This window comes from Lissotriton vulgaris, chromosome 10, assembly GCF_964263255.1.
Source record: "Lissotriton vulgaris chromosome 10, aLisVul1.2, whole genome shotgun sequence".
NCBI lineage: Eukaryota > Metazoa > Chordata > Amphibia > Caudata > Salamandridae > Lissotriton > Lissotriton vulgaris.
The window spans coordinates 455419041-455445541 of NC_141698.1; the positions used below are offsets into that span (position 1 = coordinate 455419041).

At 45.8% G+C, this 26501-nt stretch overlaps 1 protein-coding gene across 1 annotated transcript in view; it reads right to left on the reverse strand.

Moving 5' to 3' along the window:
- WDR90 (WD repeat domain 90) overlaps positions 1–26501 on the reverse strand; it is a 1374469-nt gene that overhangs the window by 527649 nt on the left and 820319 nt on the right. The window contains exon 29 of the mRNA XM_086941318.1: positions 9506–9603. Within this exon, the coding sequence (XP_086797444.1) occupies positions 9506–9603 (98 nt within the window). The remainder of the gene's footprint in view (positions 1–9505; positions 9604–26501) is intronic.

Below are 26501 nucleotides of genomic sequence, written 5' to 3' on the forward strand. Positions count from 1 at the left end.
AAAAGGGATAATGTCCTTTTACATGGAAGGGTGTGAATTAAACTAAGAATCCCAAACATCGTGGACACAACATTCACTTTATTTCATGGCTACGTCACTCTCCAGCGCAATGCCATAATGCTTCTTCAGTGTAATTGTATGGTATCTCCCCAGACAATCCTAGAGTAATGCAAGAACATTTCGCCACTGCATCAACAGGACAGCTCGCTGGTGCATATTTAAAACATCTCCTGGTGCAGTGTAACACATCTTTCCTGTGCAAGGGCGGATTTTTGGTTTTGGGAATATGGCATGGAACTAGATCCGAGGAACAGAGGGGTGCTTACCAAAGAATATTACTACAGCAAAAATATCTCAATCTCAGAGGTACAATACATGTATCCAGGGCAATAAACAGAAGAGCATGTCGCTGCTACTTTGTCAAAGCATCTTCACGTGCAACACCACAGCATGTCTTCAGTGAAATGTTCAACTATCTCTCCATCTATGTCTTCCGCGTTTTCAAAGAGCATCTCAATTGCACATTTCAAGAGGATGTCTTGGGCCAATGCAACAGCGGGTCATCTATTCAGTGAAATGCCTGATTAACTTTCCAGCTGCCTGGTACAAGGGATTTCCCATGTAATTCAACAGCATCTCACACATGCATTGCAAGAGGATCTTTCGCGCCACATAATTACATTCTACTGAATGCAACACACACTCCACACAATACCACTCAGTGCCACATAATTATATGCTACATAATTACACTGCACTCAATGCAACAAACACTCCAAACAATACCCCTCAGTGCCACATAATTACACGCCACACAATTACACTCAACTAAATACAACATACACTCCTCATAATATAACTCAGTGCCACATTATTACATGCAACATAATTACACTCTACTCAATGCAACATACACTCCAAATACCACTCAGTGCCACATAGTTACATGCCACATAATTACACTGCACTCAATGCAATATACACGCAAAATACCACTCAGTGCCACATAATTATATGCTACATATTTACACTGCGCTCAACGCAACATACGCTCCAAATACCACTCAGTGCCATATAAATACACACCACATAATTACTCTATCTATCTATCGCCCCCACTCTATCTATTGCCCTCACTCTATCTATCTATCGCCCTCACTCTATCTATTGCCCTCACTCTATCTATCTATCGCCCTCACTCTATCTATCACCCTCACTCTATCTATCTATCGATCGCCCTAACGCTATCTGTCTATTTATCGCACTCACTCTATCTATCGCCATCACTATCTATCTATCTTTCGATCGCCCTCACTCTATCTGTCTATCTATCTATCGCACTTACTCTGTTTATCTATCGCCCTCACTCTTTCTATCTGTCGCCCTCCCTCTATCGCCCGCCCTCTATCTATCTATCTATCTATCGCACTCACTTTAACTATCGCATCACCACAGCATCCCTCAGCACCACCACAGCATCACTCAGGGCACCACAATATCACTATACGCTACCACAGTAACACTGAACGGCACAGCATCACTCCTCGCCACCACAACATCACTCAGCTCCACCACAGCATCAATGTGTGCAACCATTCAACAACAACTGGTTCAAATATGTTCTATCAATGTTTCAAGCTTTATTACAAATGTCACAAAAAGATGTTAATATTTCACTTCTGTTCTTGGATTTTCGTCACAATAAAATACACTGAACATAATTTTCACAAAAGTTATTTACAAAAGTTTAAGCTATTGCCATTATAAATTACAATAACTTTTATTTAATTATTAGTTATTTAAAAAAATTAAAAGCCATTGTTATTTGTAATATCAATACATCTAAGTCACGTAAATACAAAACATATTGCATTACAATTGCTATGGGTATCACATTTGCGAAAGTTATAACTATTGGCATTGTAAATGACAAAGCTATTAATTTCGCTATTTTCAAAACCAACACATAAATAAAAAACTTTCCCATTTACAATACCAATAGCTCAAACTTTCCTAATGCGAGACCTATTGCATTGCAAATGCTTGTTAATATAAGAGGAATCATGTATGTCATTTCACCATCAACGAGTTCAACTAATAGTCCATCGACCAGAGGAAAGAACTTTGTGATCAGTGAATGGTTAGTTAGGAATAAGAGGTAACTAATCTTGAATTCAGAAATCATGAACTTAGACTCCAGCGGTTTTTCCCAACTGTGTGTGTGTGTGTTTATGGGCTCAGGTGAGTATATGGCATTAGAGCACAGGTACTCAAAGTATGGCCCGCGGGCCGGCCGTGGCCCAGCAAGCCTTCCTTGGCGGACCGCGGACCTTACAGACATAATATCTGTGCGTGTTTTTTTTTGTGTTTTTTTTTTCAGAGTCAGCAAACACCTCTGGTAGACTCAGGGAGACTGCTCTGTGGGGGCCGGGCGATTCCAGCCACAGTCAGAGTGGAACTGCAGGGGCGCTAAAAAGAGGTGAACAAAGCCTCATTTACATGTAAATGGTCTTTTAAAGACCTGTGAAGTACTGGGTGTGCCCGGGAGGCTGTGTCAGCCCGGGCTGACACACACAGGGGGGTAGGGGGTGGGGAGTGGGGAGGTGGGGGGGGAGAGGACAGAAGGGACTGAGAGCCTGGGTGAGGTGGGAGGGCAGAGCAGGGAGCAAGAGCCCGGTGAGGTGGGAGGGCAGAGTAGAGAGTAAGAGCCCGGGTGAAGTGGGAGGGCAGCAGGGAGTGAGAGCCCGGGTGCAGTGGGAGGGCAGCAGGGAGTGAGAGCCTGGGTGAGGTGGGAGGGCAGCAGGGAGTGAGAGCCTGGGTGAGGTGGGAGGGCAGCAGGGAGTGAGAGCCCGGGTGAGGAGGGAGGGCAGCAGAGAGTGAGAGCCCGGTGAGGTGGGAGGGGAGAGCAGGGAGTGAGATCCCAGGTGTGGGAGGGCAGCAGGAAGTGAGAGCCCAGTGAGGTGAGAGGGCAGAGCAGGGAGTGAGAGCCCGGTGAGGTGGGAGGGCAGAGCAGAGAGTTAGAGCCCGGGTGAGGTGGGAAGGCAGCAGGGAGTGAGAACCCGGGTGAGGTGCGAGGGCAGCAGGGAGTGAGAGCCTGGGTGAGGTGCGAGGGCAGCAGGGAGTGAGAGCCTGGGTGAGGTGGGAGGGCAGCAGGGAGTGAGAGCCGGGTGAGGTGACAGGGGGCAGCAGGGAGTGAGAGCCAGTGAGGTGAGACAGAGATAGAGACAAATAAAGACATATAGAGACAGAGACAGAGGCAGAGACAGATAAAGACAGGGGCAGATAGAGGTAGATAGTGTCAGAGACAGGGACAGACTTAGACAGAAAGAGGCAGAGACAGATAGAGGTAGAGACAGGATCAGAGACAGGGGCAGATAGAGGCAGAGACAGATAGAGGCAGAGACAGATAGCGATACAGACAGAGAGAGAGACAGAGAGAAAGTGACAGAGATAGAGCGACAGAGAGAGAGAGACAGAGAGAGATATAGAGGCTGGGACAGACAGAGACAGAGACAGACAGAGATAGAGACAAAGAGAGATAGAGGTAGAGACAGACAGACACAGACAGGGACAGGGACAGATAGAGGCAGAGACAGACTAAGACAGGCAAAGACGGAGAGGGAGACAGAGAGATGGAGAGGGAGACAGAGAGACGGAGAGGGAGACCGAGAGAGAGGGAGACAGAGAGAGGGGGAGACAGAGAGGGGGAGACCGAGAGGGGGAGACAGAGAGGGGGAGACAGAGAGGGGGAGACAGAGAGGGGGAGACAGACAGGGGGAGACAGAGAGGGGGAGACAGACAGGGGGAGACAGACAGGGGGAGACAGACCGAGGGAGACAGACAGGGGGAGACAGACAGACAGAGGGAGGGAGGGAGACAGACAGAAGGAGGGAGACAGACAGAGGGAGGGAGGGAGACAGACAGAGGGAGAGAGACAGACAGAGGGAGGGAGACAGACAGAGGGAGGGAGACAGACAGAGGGAGGGATTCAGACAGGGTCAGACAGATAGAGGCAGGGACAACAACAGACAGATAGAGTGACAGAGAGAGGGAGACGAAGTCGGAGAGGGAGACAGAGAGGGACAGAGGGAGAGAGAGGGAGAAAAGGGGAGAAAGAGGGTGACAGAGGGAGGGGGAGGGAGAGAGAGGGAGACAGAGGGACGGAGCGGGAAGGAGAGAGAGGGAGAGAGGAAGACAGAGGGAGTCAGGGGGAGACGGGGTGAGGGAGAGGGAGACAGAGGGAGGGAGACAGACAGAGAGAGGGAGGGAGACAGACAGAGGGAGGGAGACAGACAGAGTGAGGGGGAGACAGACTGAGGGAGGGGGACACAGACTGAGGGAGGGGGACACAGACAGAGGGAGAGAGGGAGGGAGACCGAGGGTGACAGACCGAGGGAGACAGACAGAGGGAGACAGACAGAGGGTGACAGGGGAGAGAGGGAGACAGACAGAGGAAGAGAGAGAGGGAGACAGACAGAGGGAGAGAGGGAGACAGACAGAGGGAGAGAGGGAGACAGACAGAGGGAGGGATTCAGACAGGGCCAGACAGATAGAGGCAGGGACAGGAACAGACAGAGTGACAGAGAGGGGGAGACGAAAACGGAGAGAGGGAGACAGAGAGAGGGAGACAGAGAGGGACAGAGGGAGGAAAAGGGAGACAGAGGGTGAGAGAGGGTGGGGGAGGGAGAGGGGGAGGGAGGAAGAGGGAGAGAGGAAGACAGAGGGAGTCAGGGGGAGATGGAGTGAGGGAGAGGGAGACAAAGGGAGGGATACAGACAGGGAGGGAGGGAGATAGACAGAGGGAGGGAGACAGACAGAGGGAGAGAGACAGACAGAGGGAGGGAGACAGACAGAGGGAGGGGGGACAGACAGAGGGAGGGGGGACAGACAGAGGGAGGGGGGACAGACAGAGGGAGGGGGAGACAGACAGAGGGAGAGAGGGGAGACCAAGGGTGACAGACCGCGGGAGACAGACAGAGGGAGACAGGCAGAGGGTGACAGGGGGAGCGAGGGAGACAGACAGAGGGAGAGAGAGAGGGAGACAGACAGAGGGAGAGAGGGAGACAGACAGAGGGAGACAGACAGAGGGAGAGAGGGAGGGAGACAGACAGAGGGTGACCGGGGGAGAGAGGGAGACAGACAGAGGGAGTCGGACAGAGGAAGGGAAAGAGAGGGAGGGAGACAGAGAGAGGGGGAAGGAGGGAGAGAGAGACAGAGACAAGGACGGAGAGAGAGACAGAGAAAAGGAGGGAGAGAGAGAGAGAGGAGGGAGAGAGAGAGAGAGAAGGAGGGAGAGAGAGAGAGAGAGAGAGAGAGAGAGAGAGAGAGAGAAAGCGAGAGTCTGTTGGCTCAGTGGACGAAGGTGTCGGCTGCAGGGGCTTGTGTTCAACATCATTGTCACAGTTTTATTTTCCTCTAGCCCCTCCCCCTCCCCCACTGACCCCACCTCCACCGGTGCGGCCCTCGGCCAGAAACCACACTGTAAATTTGGCCCCCGAGAGAAAGTTTGTGAGTACCCATGCATTAGAGTATCAGTTGTTGGTACACCGCTGGATCTATGGCGCTGATTCTAGGAGTTTCTGAACCCGGTTGGAGTTATTCATTGGCTTGAGTGCACAGCCAAGTCTTAAGAGATTTCCTAAAACTCAGCAGGTCAGTGCATGATCTAATTTCCAGAGGAAAGGAGTTCCACACCCTAGGAGCCAGAGTTGTAAACCTACATCCCCTTGTCACTTCAACTTAAAGGCAGGAGTTGGCAAAAGATGGAGGTGGGCGGAGCGTAGACTGCGTGCGGGAATGTACCTTTGAATAAGGCTGTCGATAAATGTAGGGCTCCGACCAAACATCTCACTTTAAAAGAAAAACCATGGGGGATGGGAAGCCAATGCATTTCCTCAAAAGTGTGATGACATGTTGCCATCTTGGTTGCTGGTGAATAAGTCTGGCCCTTTGATTCTGCACCATCTGTAACCGTTTAGTTAAGAATAGTGGCAGGCCAGGGTAGACTGAGTTAGCATAGTCTAGGTGTGACATAATCGTAGCAATCACGACCTGTATGAGTGCTGCCTCTGTGAGTAGTCTGCTGATCTTTCTAATCTTCCATAATTGAAAGAAACAAGTAGAGACCACAGAGCCAACTTGGGTTTGTAATGACATGTTGTTATTTATCGTGACACCAAGGCTTTTTGCAGAAGAGGAGGGTCCCAGTTCCGTTGACCAGTAGTGTGGACCCCAAAGGTTGTGGCTGCCACCTGTCAAGACTAGTTTGGTTTTGCCAGAGTTAAGCTTTAAAGGGTTACAGTCCATCCAGTGACTGATGTGCAACATAGTAGCTTGGAAGTCAGAGACTGATTGCGGTGAGTTGGCGATTGTAAACATTAATTGTAAGTCGCCGGCATAGTTGAAGGTGACAACTTTCCTTGCCTTAAGAGACCGAATCAGAGGGAGGAGGTAGAGATTAAACAAATGAGGGGACAATGAGGAGCTCTGCGGGACTCGGCAAGTTGTTTTTAACTTATGTGCCATAAACTGGGCTATGCGGACTGACTGGGAACGATCTTTGAGAAAGGATCTAATCCAACCAAAGGCTGAGCCCTGGATGCTGGCCTCCCTGACAGGGCTGACTGGGCTATGCGGAATGACTGGGAACGATCTTCAAGAAAGGATCTAATCCAATCCAAGGCTGAGCCCTGGATGCTGGCCTCCATGACAGGGTCCACCAAAATACTATGGTCGACCATGTCAAAGGCGGCTGAAGGATGAAGGATCTAACAGCACCAGGGTCTGTCGGCCTTCTCCCGCAGGGAGTCCAGTACCACCAGTATTACCGTCTCCGTTGAGTTGGCTGGGCGAAATCCAGCTTGGTGTGAGTGGAGGTAGTTGGATTGTTCAATAAAATTAGACAAACACTTTGCCACATGAGCCTCCAATACCTTAGCCAGGTACGGAAGCAAAGATATTGGGCGGTAATTTGACAGAATCTGGGGGTCTGCCCCTGGTTTCTGGGAACTACAGTTGCCTCCTTAAAGGCTTTAGGAACACAACCCTGGACCAAAGATTCGTTCAAAAGAGCAAAGGCATGACCCGGGAAGCCAAAGAAGGCTTCTTTTAGGATGTGTGGCGGACAACAATCCGTGGGTGATCCAGATTTTACTTTAGACAGGAGGTCCTGGATGCCTCTGTAGTGATGGCCGGGAAGTGTTCAAGTGTTTAAGGGAACAGGGGTTTTCAACCCTAGAGGGGACTATCTCGTGAGAGGTGTTTATGAGAATACTCGCTTTGATAGTGGAATTCTTTTCAATAAAGAAGTTATTCAGAGAGTCGCAAAGTACTTGAGTGGGAATGGGCTTACTTAGGGCTCTATCTGAGTTAGATAGTTCATTTACTATTGTGAAGATTTCCGTAGATCTGTTGTTAGAAGTCAGAATTCTAGAGGAAAAGTGAGTGGCTGTGGCTGTTAAGATGGCCTTTTTATATTCTGTCAGTGCCGCCAAGTAGGTTTGTTTCCTGTCTGCTGAGTAATTCTGTCTCCACTTCCTTTCCTGTAGGCGGAGGGCAAGTTTTTTCTAATTTTAGTTCAGGGGAAAACCATCTCTGTGCGTCAAGATGGCAAGCCCGTTTTATTTCTTTAAGCGGGGCATGTTTATTACTGGCAGCTAGTAACCAAGCTGAGATAGTTTCCTCGTAGCGATTAACATTGCAATCGGTGGCTGGGGCTGTGTTGGCCGGTGTATCATGGAATTCTTTTTTATCAATGATGTTCCATTTCCTGGACGATATACCCTTAGTCATGGGAGTTCTACTTGGCATAAGATTAGTAAAGGTGAATTTTATTAGGAAGTGGTCTGACATTATATACATGGTAGGGTTGAGAGTGCGGCCACCGCCAAGTTAGTGGTCCATACTTGGTCCAATATGTGACCTTTAATGTGTGCAGCCGAGGATACCTGCCGAGCTCAGCCGAATGGGGCCAACCTCATGTGTCGTTAGCCCAATAATTGAAGTCTCCTATTAACAGGATTTTAGCGTGGATAGTGACCGAATTGGCGACTTGTTCGCTCAGGGAATGTGGGACCAGGGGCATATGCTGCGGGGGCCTGCAAAGTAAAACTCAGATAAGAGGCGCAGAGTCATATTCCAGTTTAATTACAACATCATCTATTATTATGATAGCAGCTACTCCGCCACCAATTCTTCCTGATGTACGGTTAGTTTGGAGAATGTAGTGTTCATTTGGTAATGCGGGCAGGATATCAGGGGTAGATTCATGTGAGGGCCAGATTTCCGTTACTAAGAGAATATCCGGTTTCTCTGATGCAAGAAGGAGAAAGATGGCAAGCTGGTGTTTGACTAAAGAGCGGGTATTTAAATAATAGATTAACAGGGCCGAGCACCTATGTTTGTTCTGTCTCTGTGGCTGGGTGGCAAGGCATGTAGGCTGTGGAACTTCAGGGAATGATCTTCGTGGCAGGAAGATCTCGTTTTGTATCAGCCTGGTGCTAACAAGCTAACAATAGCATTGAGTGAATGCTTGATGGAATGGTGCTGTCAATTCCTGAGAGGAGTATAAGAGAGATTGGCCATTATGACTGGGGCAGCCAGGCTTGCAAATGTTTAAAATAGTATCAGTTTTAAAATAGAATTACTGGCCCACAGAGTAGTGACACCGTCCTAGAGTGCCCGCTCGGGTCTGTCTTGTTTTCGTCTGTCAGATTCCTTCTGACAGTGATGAGTTTTTGAAAACCGAGGCAGTAGCCTCATTACTCCACATTCATATCGAATTTTTTAGTCGCTGTTTAGGTTGTCTTATTGATGTGTGACTCTTTGTCACAGTTTAGATTGTATCACATGGTCAGCTCAGTGATGGGCCGCGGGTAGCGGTGCGAGTGCCCGCTCCCGCGATGCCACCGGCTTTAATGGCCGGTAGCAGGCTAGTCTCCTCCCCTTGCCTTCAGCGATTGGCAGCCTCAAGGGGTGTGACCAGGAAGCAGCTGGGAGCCTGAGACGCCTCTAACACTCGAGGAGTTGCGGTAACGTTGGTATTTAAAAATACATAAAATTCATACAGTTTCAAATGTTTCAAATAATAGCAGTTTTAAAATAGAATTACTGGCCCACAGGGTAGCGGCACAGTCCAAGAGTGCCCGCTCCCGTGCTGTGACCGGCTTTAATGGCCGGTAGCAGCCTACTCTCCTCCCCTCGCCTTCCGTGATTGGCTGCCCCAAGGGGTGTGACCAGGAAGCAGCTGGGAGCCTGAGACGCCGTTAACACTCATAGCGTTGCGGTAACGTTGGTATTTAAACATGGCACCCCTGGCCTGGCATGTTCGAGTAGGTTCCTGCAGTCCAGGGAAAACTTCCCACAATAATTTCTGTACAGATTCCACACACAGCTTCATGGAGGCAATGTTTCACAAGCGTGCACGAACAAATACACATCAACAGTGTCATTTTAAAGCAGTCACGTGAATGGTTGGAGGAGAGTTAAAGAAAATAACATTTCTTACCTTGGGAAGAGGGGACGTTTTGAAGCGGGCTATGAAATGTCTGTATGCATCTGGACAGGTGTATTGCTCTTCAATCGAGCCCACACTACCAGGCACATCTGTCAAGCAATAAAGCGTCTTTTAGTTATAGACCCATAACAGAAAAAGATAAACTCAACATCTTACCATTATCCATAGCTTAGAAGTCGTAAGTAATTTGCCAGGGCATAACTGTAGGAGTCTCCCCAATCAATCAATAACCATCAAAATACATATCCGCAGATGCCTTTGAAGCTCATCTACACAAGCTTGCATATGATGTACTGTAGGTAGCACACAATTAACCAATGTATTACTTGTAAATAATCCAGAATGCATAGTGTGTTTTGCAGCATTCGTCTCATACCTGAGGTCTGCAGGTTTGGTAGTGTTCATGTCATACTTAATGAGGTCTGCAAAATATCTTGTCTTCAGTGAGGATGGACATGGATTGAGGTTCCTTTCCCCATAAAGCCTTGGAATACCTTGTTATGGGCATGTGGATTTGGAAGCTATTAAACTAGGCTTCCAAATGCAAACACCTTTCTGTCCAACAGTCTAAAAGCATTGTCTCCCTATACCAAGGAGCTATGAGGAAGGTATTCTGCTGTAGTTTTGTTAATGAGGCTTTGAGCATTTTCTGTGGTAGGATGAGCGGTCTGAAAAGATGGTAGGTGCTGACCCAATGCTTCCTAAGTGCTTGACAAGTAATCTGGGATGGATTGTCGCTTCACTCAAGCAGTTTGATTAGCAACAAAATGGCAATCCAGATTTAGAAGACTTTTTCTAGTCAGGTGTACTTAAACAGATATAATTTTAATTTTACTTGGTTAGAATGCAGATATAGCTGTAGGAGCTTCACCTTTTTTTTTTTACAGCAGCTGCATAAGTTTCTTGCTAGGATGGAATATGATTTTCAGGAACAAAGAAATCCTTTTCAGAGGATATGTCAAGGCACTTGCATTTTGTAAGCTCAAATGTAAGCTTGCATTGGAATGCTCAGAAGGAGATTTTCCACCTTAATCTATCTTCAACCTCTGTTGGTTCAAGTTCAAGAAACTTCAGGGAATCTGAGCCAAACAAATACCAGAAATGTTAATGTGTCTATCTTTTGTTAAGTTATAAAATGTGTAAAGCGCATAGCTGCCCCAACAACGGGGCTTCTCAGTACTAGTCCATTGTCAGAAATAGACTGCAACAACAGCTTAAAAGAAAGGGGGGAAGAAAGGGACCACAACTGGAGAAAATGGTCTCATTGGTTTTTTTAAATCTGCTATTTCCTTTTCAGTCAAGTAATAAGCTGAAGTCAGGGATAGGCTTCTTTGATGGTTCTGAACAACAATGGCAGTGTCGCAATATGGATCTTTTAATTCTCATTCGGGTCTTTAGAAACAGATGTTACTGTGTAATAAGGAGGTAAGAACCGCCAGCATCATTCCAAGGTCAATAAGAATCATGGGAGATGAGTGGACCATATCCATCTTCCACATCCACATAAGAGGATTGTTTAACAGCTGAAATTGCCAACAGAGCTTTTCTGAAAGCCTGGAGTTGTTCAGCTCAAAGTCCTTTGCTTGGAAAGTTACCCAAGATTTAAGCTCTTGTTATTATAAAATTGATGAGGAATTGGATGGGGAGTTGCACTACTTTGAGGATGTAGTCCCTTTTCCCCTGAGCTCAAGATGAGAGGAAGAATGTGACCTATTGTACGTCTGCTTTGGGATTTTTATTTCTCAGTGAATTGGCTCAAAAAGAGGGACCCAGCCTTTGATTTTGACCAAAAATCTTTTGCAGGTGACATGAATAATTTTGTCTCTTCCTTCTTGAGGACCTTGGGCTCCACCTGCGCACATGGGTCGCAGCACCTACCCCATGATGTTCAAAGAGGTTTTAAAGGGACATCTGCTAAATACATTTTCATCAGGGCTTGCTTGAAGACAGAAGACCTGAGGGGGGTTAAAGATGGGAGACAGAGGTAGAAAAAAGTCAATGTTTGGACAGAAAAAATATGGGGAATATAACTTCTTGAAAACTAGGTGGCACTGACACTAAGACCCAGAAATAGAGAAGTGGAGGTCACCAGTGCTTGTAGTTATTCTACATAGGAGCCAAGATTTGTCAAACTTTGTATTCCTAACTAGAGTTTCTTTTTGCACCTGGCACTGATTAAATGATTCTGGATCCACGCTGGAAGAATTAGTTTAGTCATTCAAATGCTACAGTACATTGTGCATAGCTGTGGACATTTTCAGCAGCTCTGACTGCAGAGAAGAACAAGTTAATTACCTTAGGTAACACCTTTTCGGGTAAAGACTATCTGGCTGCAGATTCCTTACCTTGGAATAATCCCTAAATGTCAGAATGGATCCAGAACTTTTTTTGTGGGTAGTACCCCTGCGAGGTGGTGTAGTTCGGCTCCATGTAGTGTCTTTGGCTCTGGAAGATATGTGCATGGTTCTTATATAGGGACAACCCCAGCACACTGACATCAGTTTTTCACTACTTTTCACGCAAGAAGAGCAGAGTCATAAAGAACACTTTCCACTGGTGCGTGAAACTTGGGCCTTTAAAAAGGGGACAGTCCCATACTCCAAAATCTGTTTACCGAGTGGGGAAGATGGGTGAATTGGTAAGGAATCTTCAGCTAGATAGAGGCACTGCTGAATGTAAGTACCTTGTTCATCTGATAGAGACTTCTAGCCACAGATTACTTACCTATGAATAGATATCCAACCAAGACCTCCCAGACGTGAGCTAGAAATAAGGATTTATACTAGAATATCTTGTAGGGCTCAATGGGCAAAATGGCTGTCTTGCAGGAAATGACTGTCCAAGCAGTAGTGCTTTGTGAACGTGTTCCGGGAGGCCCATGTTGCTGCCTGACAGATATCCAGGACAGGTACTGCACGAGCTAAAACAGTGGTCACAGCTTTGGGTCTGGACGAGAGAGCATGTAATATTTCACGAGGTTGGTTTTTGGCCAATGCACAGCAGATTTAATGCAGAGAACTATCCATCGTATTATGGTCTGCTTCTGCACCGCCTTCCCTTTTTTTGCTCTGACATAACTCACAATGAGTTGATCATCCACCTGAATTTTTTTTGTGTGGTCAAGGCAGAACGGCAATGCTCTTTTTGTATCAAGACAATGGAGTCTCTCCTCTCCTTTAGCATGGTGAGGAGGAGAGTAAAAGGTAGGCAGGTTGACAGACTAGTCTATGTGAAAGGGAGTTTCCACCTTCAGGAGGAAGAATGCTCTAGTCTTAAGGACTAGTTTGTCTGGATAGTTAGTAAGGTGTGGCGGCTGCGATGACAAGGCTTGCAGCTCACTGACCTTCCGGACAGATGTTATCACCACTAGGAAAGCCTTTTTGATGGTAAGGAGCCGGATAAGACAGCTGTATAACAGCTCAAAAGAAGCACACATTGGGAATGTGAGGACTAAATTATGGTCCGACTGAGGCATTATGAAGGGTGCAGGTAGGAACATGTGTTGGAGACCTTCCAAAAACCTATGTACAATAGGGAACTTGAAGAAGGATGACTGATCTGGAACTGCAGAAATGCCAAGATGGCAGAAAGATAGACTTTCAAAGTGCCCAAAGCAGAGCCCTGCTGGGCTAAGGAAAGAATAAACAAAAGAACCTAGGCAAGGGATGCAGAAAGAGGATCAACTTGTCTGTCTGCACTCCATGCCACAAACTTGCTCCAACAGCAGTCATATATTGTCTTGCAGGAGGGATGCTTGGCTGCCAAGATAACACTGCAGACTTCAGGCAGAATGTCAAAAGTTGTCAACTGGCGCCACTCAATCTCCATGATTGAAGGATTCCTCCAGAGACCAGAGTGCACGGATCTCCACCTCTTCCAGATGGCCGCCCCATCCCATATGTTTTGCATCTGTCACTACAGTCAGCTTTGGTTGGGGAAGGAAGAGCAGTCTACCACTGACCCAATAGTAGTTTGTTAGCAACGACTGCAGATTTTGTGCAGATACTTCTGAGATTTGGACCATGTCGGAGAGAATCCTCTGATGCTGTGCCATATGGAATTTCAGGTCCCACTGCAGACCCCTTAAATGCCAGAGGGCATGTGTCATGAGAAGGCTGTAGGAGCTCATGAGGCCCAACAGCCTCTTAGTCATTCTCACCAAAATCCAGGATAGAGGCTGAAACATCCATATCATAGCTAGAATATCCTGGAATCGTCGCTCGGGAGAAAAGGCCTGAAACTGTACTGTGTCCAGAACAGCTCAGATGAAAGAGAGTGTCTGAGAAGCACATTGACAGTAAACCCCAGCGAGTGCAGGAGGTTCGCTGTAGTCTGGAGGTGGGAGACGATTGCCAGGGGGAACCTGCCTTCAACAGCCAATCGGTGAGGTAGGGAAAGATTGGAATCCCTGACCTTCAAAGATGAGCTGCAACCACCGCCATCGTTTTGTAAAACACCCAAGGGGCACTGTTAAGGCAGAGGAAGAGCACGGCAAACTGAAAGTGCTCTTGGCTGACTGTGAACCACAGCTAACGCATGTGGGCCAGCAGGACAGGGATGTGAAAATGTGCGTCCTGTAAATCCAGTGATACCATCCAGTCTCGTGGGTCTAGGGCAGTCGTGACTTTTGTAAACTTGATCATTTTAAATTTCTCGTTTTTTCAGGAAGAGATTGAGAAGGTGCAGATATAAAACAGGAGAAAGGCCTCTGCCGTTCTTGGGCACCAGAAAGTAGCGGGAATAGCAACCACGACCTACTTCTGATGCCTGCACATTCTCTATAGCCCCCTTGGCCAAGAAAGCTAACACCTACTTACTAAGCAAGGAGATGTAGTCCTCGGTCAGCTTGTCCCAAACAGGTGGCATAGGTAGGGGGTGGTAACAAAAGGGAGGGAGTAGCCCCTTTGGACTAACTGCAAAACCCATCAGTCGGAGGATAAGAATCTTCAGTAGTGCAGGTGATGGCATATCCTTTCCCCCACTGGATGCCCACAACGGGCAGAGGGCATACTACAGGGGTTTGGAGGCTGCGATTGCTATGGGTTGGTGTACTGGCTCAACTACAGGCTGCTTGTCCCACGTGGTCTGTGGGAACCACGTCCTTGGCCATGAAACCATTGTGTGGTTTGCTGGCTGGGGTGGCTCGGTGTCTACAGACACGGTAGGAAACCCCTTCTATGGGCAACAAAAGGGGCGGAAGAAGGACTAGGGTTGATGGGGGCCATGGGAAGGCACAATGACCTGGTGTAGCTCTGCTATCCTTAAAGTGCTCGAGCAAAGAGTACATCTTCTCTCCAAACAACCGGGAGCCATGAAAGGGCATGTACATAAGCGAGGCCTGGACATCCCCCTAAAAGCCAGTGGTTCTCAGCCAGGTGTGGCGCAGAAGGGCCACCAACATTAAAAGTGCTCTGCCCAGCTAATCGGTCATATCCAGTCCACATCTGATCACGTGCTTGGCTGCATCTCTCCCATCTGCAATTGCTTGAGAGAGTATGGCTCAGGCCTCCTCCGTGTCTACTGGCAGCACTTGTGCAACCGACTAAAAGGCATAAACACTGTCAGGAGTCAGATGACGCAACTAAACTAAGCACTCAAATACAGAATTAGCGGAGGATGCGAAAACCCAAGATTCTCACAGGAGCACCTAAGCTGGGCAGTTTATCACTGGTCGTTCAAACACCAAACGGCAGTACACTATATAAAGATTCTGGGAATATCAAGGTACACATGGTAGGCTGTCACTAGAACCACTTCCTCTTTTATCTGTCTCTTTAAGACATGTATGTTCCAGTTCAAATGGTTTTGGCAGAGTCCAAAGCATGGATTGCGTCCTGTGGGGCCCTGGGGAGTAAGCTGACTGGCTGAAGATTTAGGCAAAACTTCCATTGTGTGCCCATTACTTACTAGTGAGTCTGGGTGGGCTGATACTCAATGGACACTATGTGACTGATAGCTTTCTGAGCCACACTGGGAAGTTGCCCAGGCAAGCAAGTCGCCAGGCTAAATATTTGTATATAGCACTCAATGTGCTCAGTTCAGATGAGTAATACCAAGTGCCACTGGGTAAGTAATCAGAAGAAAACAAGTTACTTACCTGTAACTTTAGTTCTCCAGTATTGGAAGCTTTCATAGATTCACATGCCTGAATCATTCCCCGTCGTCAAGACGGGAGTCTCCGGTATATAAAAAAGCAGTGCTTAGTAGTATAGCAAACTGAAAAGAGGCCTAGGCCCATTTTCCTTTTGCAACCCATAGCCTTTGTTATGTAGAAAAAAGGCCCAAACATTTCCCTGAACCAATCAGAGCTCCTCACCCTCTAGAACACTCCTGAGAGAACCTTCTGCCCCTCAGATTTTTCGCGCACTTGTGCATATAACACACTTTTTGTGCTAAATCCGAGGTGAGCCTCTCAGGGGAGGAGGGTGGGTGCATGTGCATCTATGAAAGCTTCCAATACTGGAGAACTAAAGTTACAGGTAAGTAACTTGTTTTCTTACTCCAGTATTGGAACTTTCATAGATTCACATGCCTGAATCAGAATAGCGAGCAGTGAAATACAAAGCACATTTCTCTGATACATTTCATAATCATGCAATACGATTTGAAAATGAAGCATAATCTCATACATGTATACACATATATAAAATGTGACTTTGTAAAAACAAGAGAAATTACGGATGGACGGATGGAAAAAAGGCTCACCGTTACTGGATGATATTCAGCAGTACCGCCTCTCCCACCGCCGCATCTGACTCTGCGGCTGCCTCCAAGCAGTAGTGCCTGGTGAAGGTGTGCGTAGATGCTTAGGTCGCTGCTCTGCAGATATCCTGGATTGGCACTCCTCCAAACAGTGCAGTGGATGTGGCCACTGCCCTCGTGGAATGGGCATGAACTCGTGCATTCAGAGGCTTTCCAGCAGCTTGATGACAGTAGATAATTGCACTGGAAATCCATCTGGCAATTCCCCTCTTTGACAGCGGGAAACCATTCCTGGGTGCGCTGAAAGCGACGAATAACAGAAGATTTGCGAAAAGCCTTAGTTTCTTTCAAGTAAAACTTCATACATCTTTGAACGTCCAGTGAGTGCAACACTCTTTCCGCTGCTGTTGACGGATGAGGAAAGAAACGTTTCAACACCAACGGCTCATTCAGATGAAAATCAGTTGTCACCTTAGGAATGAACTTCGGGTTCGTCCTGAGAATCATCCTATCCTCTTGAAACTGTTCTTCTCGCTGAAGTCAATGCAATGAGAAGAGCCACTTTCCAGAACAAGAACTTAAGGTCCGCCTTGTGTATCGGTTCAAACGGTGGTTTCATCAATTGAGAGAGTACTATATTCAGATTCTATAGTGGTAGTGGAGGCTTTACTGGAGGAAAGACCCTGAATATCCCCTTCATAAATTGTTTGATGATCCTTGATGACCATAAGGACGGGCCTGACAAAGACCTCCTGTAGCGGGATAACGCAGCCAAATGCACCTTGATGGAAGCGTGTGCTAATCCTGACTTTGCTAATAGCAGAATGTAAGGTATAATTTGATGAGGTGCAGCAGTAAGAGGGTGAACGTTATGCCTCTTACACCATAGACAAAACCTCTTCCATTTCATCCTGTAGGTTTTGTTGGTACTCTCCGCTCTGGCTTTGGACAGGATCTCCCTACATTCGTGTGAGATGTTCATATGACTAAACTCACAGTGTTCAGGAGAAAGGCTGCTAATCGCAAGGATTTCGGGTCCGGATGGAGCACCTGACCCTTGGACATTGTCAGAAGCGCTGGAATTGGATGCAACCGAATTGGATGGTCCTCCGACAGCAGCAGCAGTTCCGTGAACCAGTGTTGTCTGGGCCACCACGGGGCTACAAGGATCAGCCTGCACGGTTCTTTCTTGTTCTTCACCAGTACGCGGGGAAGAAGAGAAATTGGAGGAAAAACGTAGGCAAAAACGCCGGACCATGCCATGGAAAACGCATTCCCCCAAGATCCCTTCTGGGGAAGCCAGCTTGCGAAGTACTGGCATTTCCTGTTTTCCCTTGTAGCGAAGAGGTCCACTATCGCAGTCCCCCATCTTCGAAAGATGCTGTCCAGGATCCCCTGGTCCAGCTCCCAATCGTGGCAGGACGATTTGAGCCTGCTGAGAGTATCCGCCTTGACGTTTTGATCCCCCGGGAGGTGTTCTGCTGCCAATGATATTCCTTGCTGAAGAGCCCATTCCCATATCTCCTGGGCATCCTGAGACAGGGAGAGAGATCTTGTTCCCCCTTGCTTGTTTACATAGTGCATCGCCGTAGTGTTGTCTGTTCTTACCAACACCGGCGAACCTCTTATCCTTGGTAGAAAAGCTTGTAATGCCAAGCGGATCGCTCTGAGCTCCAGCAGATTTATGTGTAATTGCTGCTCGTGCACCTTCCAACGACCGCGGTCTTGAAGGTCCTGAAGGAAAGCTCCCCATCCTTCTAGAGACGCATCCGTCGTCACCACTAGAGGAGCCGCTCTTGCCAGAAACGTCAGACCTTGAGACACATTTCCTTTTTGTGTCCACCACTCCGCTGTCTGTACCATCACTGGTGTCACCCATATTGTGTCGTCGAAGGATCCCTCCGCTTGACCCCATTGGCGATCGATCTTCTCCTGCCATGGGCGCATCCTTAACCTGCAGCAAGGCACCAGGGGAATACAAGATGACATTGTGCCCAGCAAGGATTTGTACCTGCGGACTGAAAGAGACTTTCTTTTTACAAAGTCTTGGAAGAGGGACACAATCCTCAGTTGCCTTTCTTCGGAGTGGAATGCCTTGTTGCAGTCCGTGCCTAATATTGCTCCCAGAAATGTGATCACTTTTGTTGGGTGGAGGTTTGACTTTCCCTCGTGGAGAGTCAATCCCAGTTTGGCGAACAAGTCAATGCAGGCCTGTGTTGACTCTCTGGCCTGTACTTTTGATGGTGCTTTGACTAACCAGTCGTCGAGGTAAGGAAATATTTGATGTTTTTGCTTCCTCAACACAGCCGCTACTGGAGCCAGGCATTTCATGAATACTCTCGGCACTGACTTCAAGCCGAATGGCAGTACCCTGAATTGGTAATGTGTTCGGGCTACTAAGAACCGAAGGTACTGTCTGTGTGCAGGATGGATCGGCACGTGGAAATACGCGTCTTGTAGGTCTAATGTAGTCATATGTTCTCCTGGGTTCAATAACGGAAGGATGTCCGGCAGAGACACCATCCTGAAAGATTGTTTCTTGAGATAGGTGTTTAAGGATCTGAGATCCAGAATGGGGCACCATTGGAGCTTATTTTTCTTAACAAGAAATAACCGGGAGTAAAACCCCTTGTTTTCCTGGGCTTTCGGTACCGGTTCTATTGCTCCCTTTCGGAGCATTGCCTGAATCTCCTGCCGGAGTTGATGCAGATGGTTGGCTCTCTGGTGCATCGGTGGCGTACAAGGGGGTGTTTGCAGAAATTCTAGGGTGTGACCGAATTGAGCAATTTTGAGGACCCATTGGTCCGTTGTTATTTTCCGCCAATTGTGAAGATAGGTAGCAATCTTTTCACCTAGGGGAGCATCTGACATAGCCGGAAGATGGAGGTTGTCATTGCTGACAGGTGTTGTCCTTCCTCCGGCCACCCCGTCCTGTTGGAGTTCATTTTGTATATCCTCTCGATTGACGCTGACTGTACTGTTGACGGTAAGGCTGCGATGAGGCCGAATAAGAAGAATATCTCCCTTGTTGATATCCTCCTCTATACGAGGACTGCCCTCTACCCCTGGAGCCACGAAAAGGGGTTTTTCTGTATTGCAGTGTCCCCAGAGCCTTTGCCGTCTCAGTATCCTACTTGATACTCTGCAGAGTATCATTAATATGCTTCCCAAATAGATCTTCTCCATTGAAAGGGAGGTCTAAAATCTTGTTTTGCACCTCCGGCCTAAACGTCGTTGCTCGCAGCCATCCTTGCCTGCGCAGGACCGCTGCTTCTCCCAAGGATCTAAAAGCTGTGGTCGCTATATCCATAGCGCAGTCTATGACTTCAGCCGAAGTCCTCTCCCCCTCCAGGAGAATCTTCTTCGCCTCCTGCTTCTCTGGTTCCGGCACCTGGTTAATGTATGGAGACAGGTCACACCATTATTTGCCTGTCGTACCTTCCCAAGATAGCGAGGGCATGAACTGCTTTCACCAACAGAGCCGACATTAAGGAAACCGTTTCCTGCATTATCCAACCTTCTGCCCTCTCTGTCCGGAGGTGTTGTGATCGGAGCAGATGGGTTCCTGGATTTCTGTTGTGCCGCCTGAGCATTCACAGAATCCGGTTTGGGATGACCCAAAAGGCAACCTGGAGCATCAGTAGGTGCCTTATACTTTTTATCTAGTCTGGCCAGAACTGGCATCACCTTAGCTGGCGTCTCCATGACCTTTAATCCTTCCTCCCAAATATCGCACAGATTTCCGATACGAGTCTTTGAAGTTGTATAAAAAGCATTCCGCTTTTTCCTCAGTCATGGACAGTGCAAATCTTAGTGGCTCTTTCCATCAAATTATGAAAACCACCGATGTCCTCCGGTGGAGAATCTACTGGCCTCAGCATAGGAGTTGAAGGTGAGGGGATGAGATAGTCATTCCATTCTGCACTTGGTTCCGCAATCTCCCCATCCTCATGATCGTCATCCGAGGTATCGTGATGTGACGTCAGTGGTGGAGACCTAGCAGTAGGCTCCGGCAAAATCTCTCTCCTACGTACCGGTGTCCCTGGTACCAAACGTTGACGCGGAGTAACCTCTGGGACTTGCTGAGTGGCTGGAGTCGCTGGGTATCTCCTCCTATAATCCTGGTCCCTCAACAAAGAGGATGGCACATTTGTCATCTCCTCACGTTGCTGTTGGCGATATCGGTGCTGTTCTTGGGGATGTTCTTGAAAACCCCCATATTCTTCCTCAGAATCCACCTCCTGGTACTTGACCTGCAATTGCGAAGGGCTACTCGCAAACCCATACTCGTCATCTTCCTCCTCCGAATCTTCCTGTCCCAGCAGGAGAGCTTGCACCAATGGAGAGACCTTGTTCGGAGATGTAACTTCTGGTGTTATAGGCTTTTTCCAAGGCACCAATCTTTTCTCTGGTGTTTTTTCCCTCGTCAACGAGCCCGTCAACGAGATTCCCATCGCCGTCGTCGACCAAGTCATCGTCGTCGACGCCACCGTCGACGTTGTAGTCACCATCGACGCTGTCCTCGTTGACGCTCCCGTCGACGTCGTCGATGCTACCGTCGTCGACGCTCCCGTCGTCGACGTTCCCATCGTCGACGCTGCCCTTGTCGATGCGCTCGTCGACGCTGTTTTCTCACCAGGTTTAACACCATCTTTCCTCGTCGACGACGCAGGTGTTTTTGTCGGCATCGATGACACCTTTTTCGTCGACGGTCCTGTCGACAGTGCTGAAACACTACCTTTCTCCTCAGAAGGCGCAGAGGAAGTCCGTTTGAGGGTAATCTTGATTTTCTGAGGCGATTTTGATGGGTCTGGCGCGGATTTCACTTGTTTCACCTCAGAAGCAGAACCCTTCTTCCCCTTAGCTTTAACTGAAGGAGATTTTGAGGGACTGCGCCCTGAAGACCCTGGGGTGGTCTTTTTTGGGGCCTTCTCAGGTCTTTCTCCTGAGGAATGTGTCTGAGGAGATCTACTTCTCTTCTGAGATCTCTTAGACGCCACAGACGACTCCTCACTCTCACTTGAGAGGATTTCTTTCCTGGCTTTAACCTTCTGGAGCCAGATCAGTAGCCTTCCCTCACGATCCCTCAAGGTTTTATTCGAAAAGGTACGACATACCTTACAATCTGCTGCCTTATGGTCTGGATAGAGGCAGTAGATGCAATCTTTGTTAGGGTCATCTGTATAAAGCCTCTTCTTAGAGCAGGTGGAACAAGCTCTAAATAATCCCTTTTTATCCTTCTCAGACATGGTAGATGAAATTAGATGATGAGAAACCTCAAATCTTAGTCAAAATACTGTAGAAGTAAAGAGTTTGAGCAGAGCTCAAAGGAGACTCCCTAGCAGAACGTGCAGTAGAAAAATCTGAGGGGGCAGAAGGTTCTCTCAGGAGTGTTCTAGAGGGTGAGGAGCTCTGATTGGTTCAGGGAAACGTTTGGGCCTTTTTTACATAAAAAAGGCTATGGGTTGCAAAAGGAAAATGGGTCTACGCCTTTTTTCAGTTTGCTATACTACTAAGCACTGCTTTTTTATATACCCGAGACTCCCGTCTCGACGACGGGGAATGATTCAGGCATGTGAATCTATGAAAGTTCCAATACTGGAGTAAAGTACAGTTCCTGAACTGCTGGCTGGCACCAGAAAGACTAGGGGACTTGTGCTCAGGCCGGGATGAGCACTGAAAACTCATGCAAGGCCAGGGATGGCAGGACCTGGTGCCTGTATTGCTGGCTATGTCCTGGTGGGCTAAAGAAAAATGAAAGGTTATAATATTCATATCCTCTACCATCTTGTGTACTTGAGGCCCAGAGTCCCACAGGACAGGAATTGGCAGGACCAACTGCATGATTTGCAGTATGGGCTGTGCTTCACTTCCATCATGATAAGCAAGCTTGTTGGTTAATATTGAAAAAGCTGTCCCTTTGAGATGTTGTGAGTAAGATGAAACATGCACTACAGCCATCAAGTAACCCTGGGGTCCATAAGTGGAGATACTGAGGAATGTAGGAATCGAACTGCTGTTTTAGCGCTTCGCGCTTGCACTGTGCATCATTGCTTTTAACCTCCTCGTTACTTATTTACTTTATCATTTGGCTATTTTAAATTGTTTGGATTCGTGGGACGCTTAGCCCCCCTTACCTGCATTTAAATTGTTTGGCACCGCTGTTGAGCGGGTCCAGTTCCCGGGGTGGGGTCATTCTCTTTTTTTTTTTTTTTAATTTTAAAGGTTTTTTATTTGCATCAAATGGACACACAAGATAAGCCAGAAATAAAACTTTTCAGTTTAAAAAAAAAAAAAAAAGAATTTTTTCAGTAACTGCAGTGAACAAGCATTAAACATTGCATAGGCCATAGCCATTAAAGAGGTCATACATACATACGTTTTTAGAAAAAAGAGCAAAGAGAAGGATGCAAAAAGAGAAACATGACAAATACAGTTATTGAGACATAAATAAACCCCAAATTCTAACAATTTTTCATTTAGCCTGTAGACCCCTTGAAGCAGCAATAGCAGTCTCCATATTATATGTTTCCTTAACTAGGCTCCACCATTCCAAAACTATTGGTGGGTTTTTTTGAATCCAGGCTCTAGCAATTGTTAGTCTTGCACATGTAATTAAAATATTCAACAGATCTCTGAGTGCGCTATTACCCCCACTGATGCCCACCAACACATCAATAGATGAAAATGAAATGGGTTGATCAAGTCTATCAGCAATCACCTTGATTATTCCCTCCCAATACTCACTAAGGCGTGGGCAAGAAAAAAACATGTGGAGAATATCAGCGCCACTCAGGTCACATTTAGGGCATTTCGTGCGATCACAATAATTATTATTCGTTGTCCATTTAAGGATTCTCTCAGGAGTATGGTATAATTGACAAACAGTTTTAAACATTTGCAGTTTTAGACTAGAAGATTGAACAGATAAGTTTAGGCTTTTAAGAGATGTAGTAATTAGATCAGTTGGTACAGTCAAAGCCAGTTTTCTATTCCATTTCTCTGTTAAGTTTATGACATCGCTAATCCTGAAGTCAGAAAGAAGCTTATATCCTAAGCTAATCATGGATTTGTCTACATCTCTATAAATACAATCCCATATCTCGGAATCTAATACCATAGTAAGTTCTAGTTTCTTCACCAAATAGTCTTTAATCTGATAACATTTAAACCTTGCCAGTTCGGATAAATTATAACAGTGTTTCATTTTATCAAATGCCATAAATCCCTGATGGTCATATAAGTCTCCCAAGAATCTGATACCAGAATCTAAAAGTAATCGGCAAGTTGGATCATGAAAAATTAAAGGAAAGCCAGGATTACCCCATAAAGGTGTTTTATAATGTAGAGGAGAAGTATTACATTTAACCATAATAGATCGCCAAATACTAACAGTATCACGTATTGTCTTGAATGTAACCCTTTTGAAGTAATTAGGGTCATTCAGCCTGTAAAGAAACATATTAGCATCCGGTCCTAGTAGAAACCTATGAAAATACAAACATTTATCAATGACTGTCAAACTACGTAGCCGAATCAAAAACGCTGACCAATAATAGAGTTTGAAGTCCGGAAGCGCCAATCCCCCTTGATTGAAAGGGAGTAAGTGAGGATACGGCACGTCGGGCTTTTTTATATCCCCATACAAAGCTGCTAATAATACCCTCTAATCTAAGAAAATAAGAATTGTTAACCCGTAAGGGAATTGCTCGAAACAAATATAAGAACTTAGGCAAAATTTTCATTTTAATTAAATTTATTCGGCCAATCATACTAATTGGCAATTTATGCCATTTCTTAAACTGCATAGCGGTCTCTCTTAGTAAAGGTTCGTAGTTTAATGCTATGATAGAGTCAATATCAGAAGAGATTTTAACGCCTAGATAAGTTGCAACGCAACACGTTCCAGGGATAGGGGCAGGTGATTGATAATTCATAACAACTTGAGTTTTAGTAGTATTAAGTCTATAGCCAGAAACAGATCCATATATACCTGCTTCTATTATAATGCCTTTCATGGTTTGAGACACATCTGAGGAAAAAACTGCAACGTTGTCCGCGTATACAGTAATATCTAGTTTATTTAAGCCATTAAAAAAAGGACAAATTAAGGCCTGGCGTTGAAGTGCGATTAAAAAGGGTTCCATCCCTAAAGCAAAAAGCAGGGGTGATAAAGGGCACCCCTGTCTTGTCCCCCTTTTAATTGGAAACATAGTAGAGCATTTCCCCATATACGAGATCTTACCCATGGGATTATCGTATATCAATTGAATCCATCGTAAAAATTGACCATTGATGCCAAATGCCTGTAAAGCTGCCCATAAGAAACCCCACCCCACCCGGTCAAATGCTTTTTCTGCATCTAATAAGATCATACCGAGTGGGGCGGGTTTAGTCCGTGCAGCATCAAAGGCAGATATGGCCATATTAATATGCGCTGTAGTATCTCGCTTTGGAATAAAACCATGTTGTTGGGGAGAAACAAGCTGGGACATGAGTGGCGCAAGACTAGTAGCCAATATTTTGGCAAAGATCTTAGCATCACTATTGATAAGCGAAATTGGCCTATATGATCCTCTCTCTTGGGGTACTTTGCCTTTTTTTTAAAAGAAAATAATTTTTGTTAACTTCCAAGATCTGGGTGCTTGTTGCCCTTTACCTATAGCACAAATCACATCAGTAAATATTGGTATCAATTCCTCAATACAGTGTTTATAAAGTTCCAGTGGAATAAGATCTTCCCCTACAGCTTTACCCATTGCTAAAGATTTGATAGCATCCCTAATTTCTATTGCTGTAATGTCGGCCGCTAATTGAACAGATTGTTCCGGCTTTAAATTTTTAGCTTTGTTTAGGTTTATATAATTATTAATGCTATCATCTGAGATAGCAGTTTCTGGTGTATATAAAGCTTGATAGAAGGAAGCAAATTGTTGTAATATCGATTTTGAGTCACAAAATAATTGATTGTTATCCCCTTTAATTTCTTTAACCATATTCTGAGATCGATCTTCAGCAACTTTGTAAGCCAGTAGTTTACCAATTTTATCACCATTTTCATACTGATCTAGTTGATATTTCTTTAATTTGCCAATACTCTTACCCCTGAGAAGATCTTTTAATGCAGCTTTAAGCTCAATTCGTTTAAAGTTTAGTACATCTAAGTTCAAAACCCCATTAGAAATAGCATCGGATATTTGAAGTTCAATATCACGAATTTCAATAAGCCTTCCCTTATTTAAATTTCGAAGTTCTTTATTTTGTCGCCAAATGTATTGTTGGGTGAATCCACGTATACTAGCTTTGCAAGAATCCCATACTATCCAGGGTAAGCTAGATTGTATGTTTATATCAATAAATTCTTTTATATGCTCTTTAAGTTGAGTTACAAACAGCGTGTCAGAGAACAAATATTGTGGAAATGAGAAAAGACGAGGGGAAAACTCTTCAGTTGCTAGTTCAAATGTTAAAGAGATCGGGTTATGGTCCGAGGTTACCCTTGGGTATATAGCCATCGAACAATTACCAAGAATAAAGTCTGAAGCCCAAATCATATCTATGCGTGAGCATACCTTATGCGCAGCAGAATAAAATGTGTAGCCAGCTACTTTGGGATTTAAACATCTCCATACATCTTTTAGGAGATGAATAGCAGCTAAATCCAAAATTGCAGCTCTAGTTTCCCTCATTCTCTGAAAAGAATTTTTCCTGGTAATGTCCAAGTTATAGTTCATTATACAATTAAAATCACGCAACACAATATATTCCCCCTCCCATACAAGTAATTCCATATTAATCTGATCAAAAATTATAGGCTCGTCTTGATTTGATGCATAAACTCCACATATTGTATATTTTCGGTTTTCTAGCTTTATCTGTGCTATTGCCCATCTACCAGCTTTATCAGTTAATGTCTTAAGTATCTCACATTTTAATCCTTTATGTTTTAAAATCGCTCCCCCCCGAATTGAAGCATTAAAATCAGTGCAAACTAAAATATCATATCCTAGTTGTTTAAGCAAGTGTTTATCTTTATAAGCAATATGAGTTTCAGTAAGAACCACAATTTGAGGGTTATACATCTTAAGCTCCTCCTATACAAGACGCCGCTTTATTTTATTATTTAAACCTGACACGTTCCAGGTTAAGCATTTTATTTGCTGCATTTCAAATTATGTATATCGCTATCTATATGACCTCTATAGTAAATCATAACAGCCTTATAATTCCTCTTAGTTTTTTTTATAGTTTTTGTGTCCTTTGATGCATTTTTTACCCCAAAACA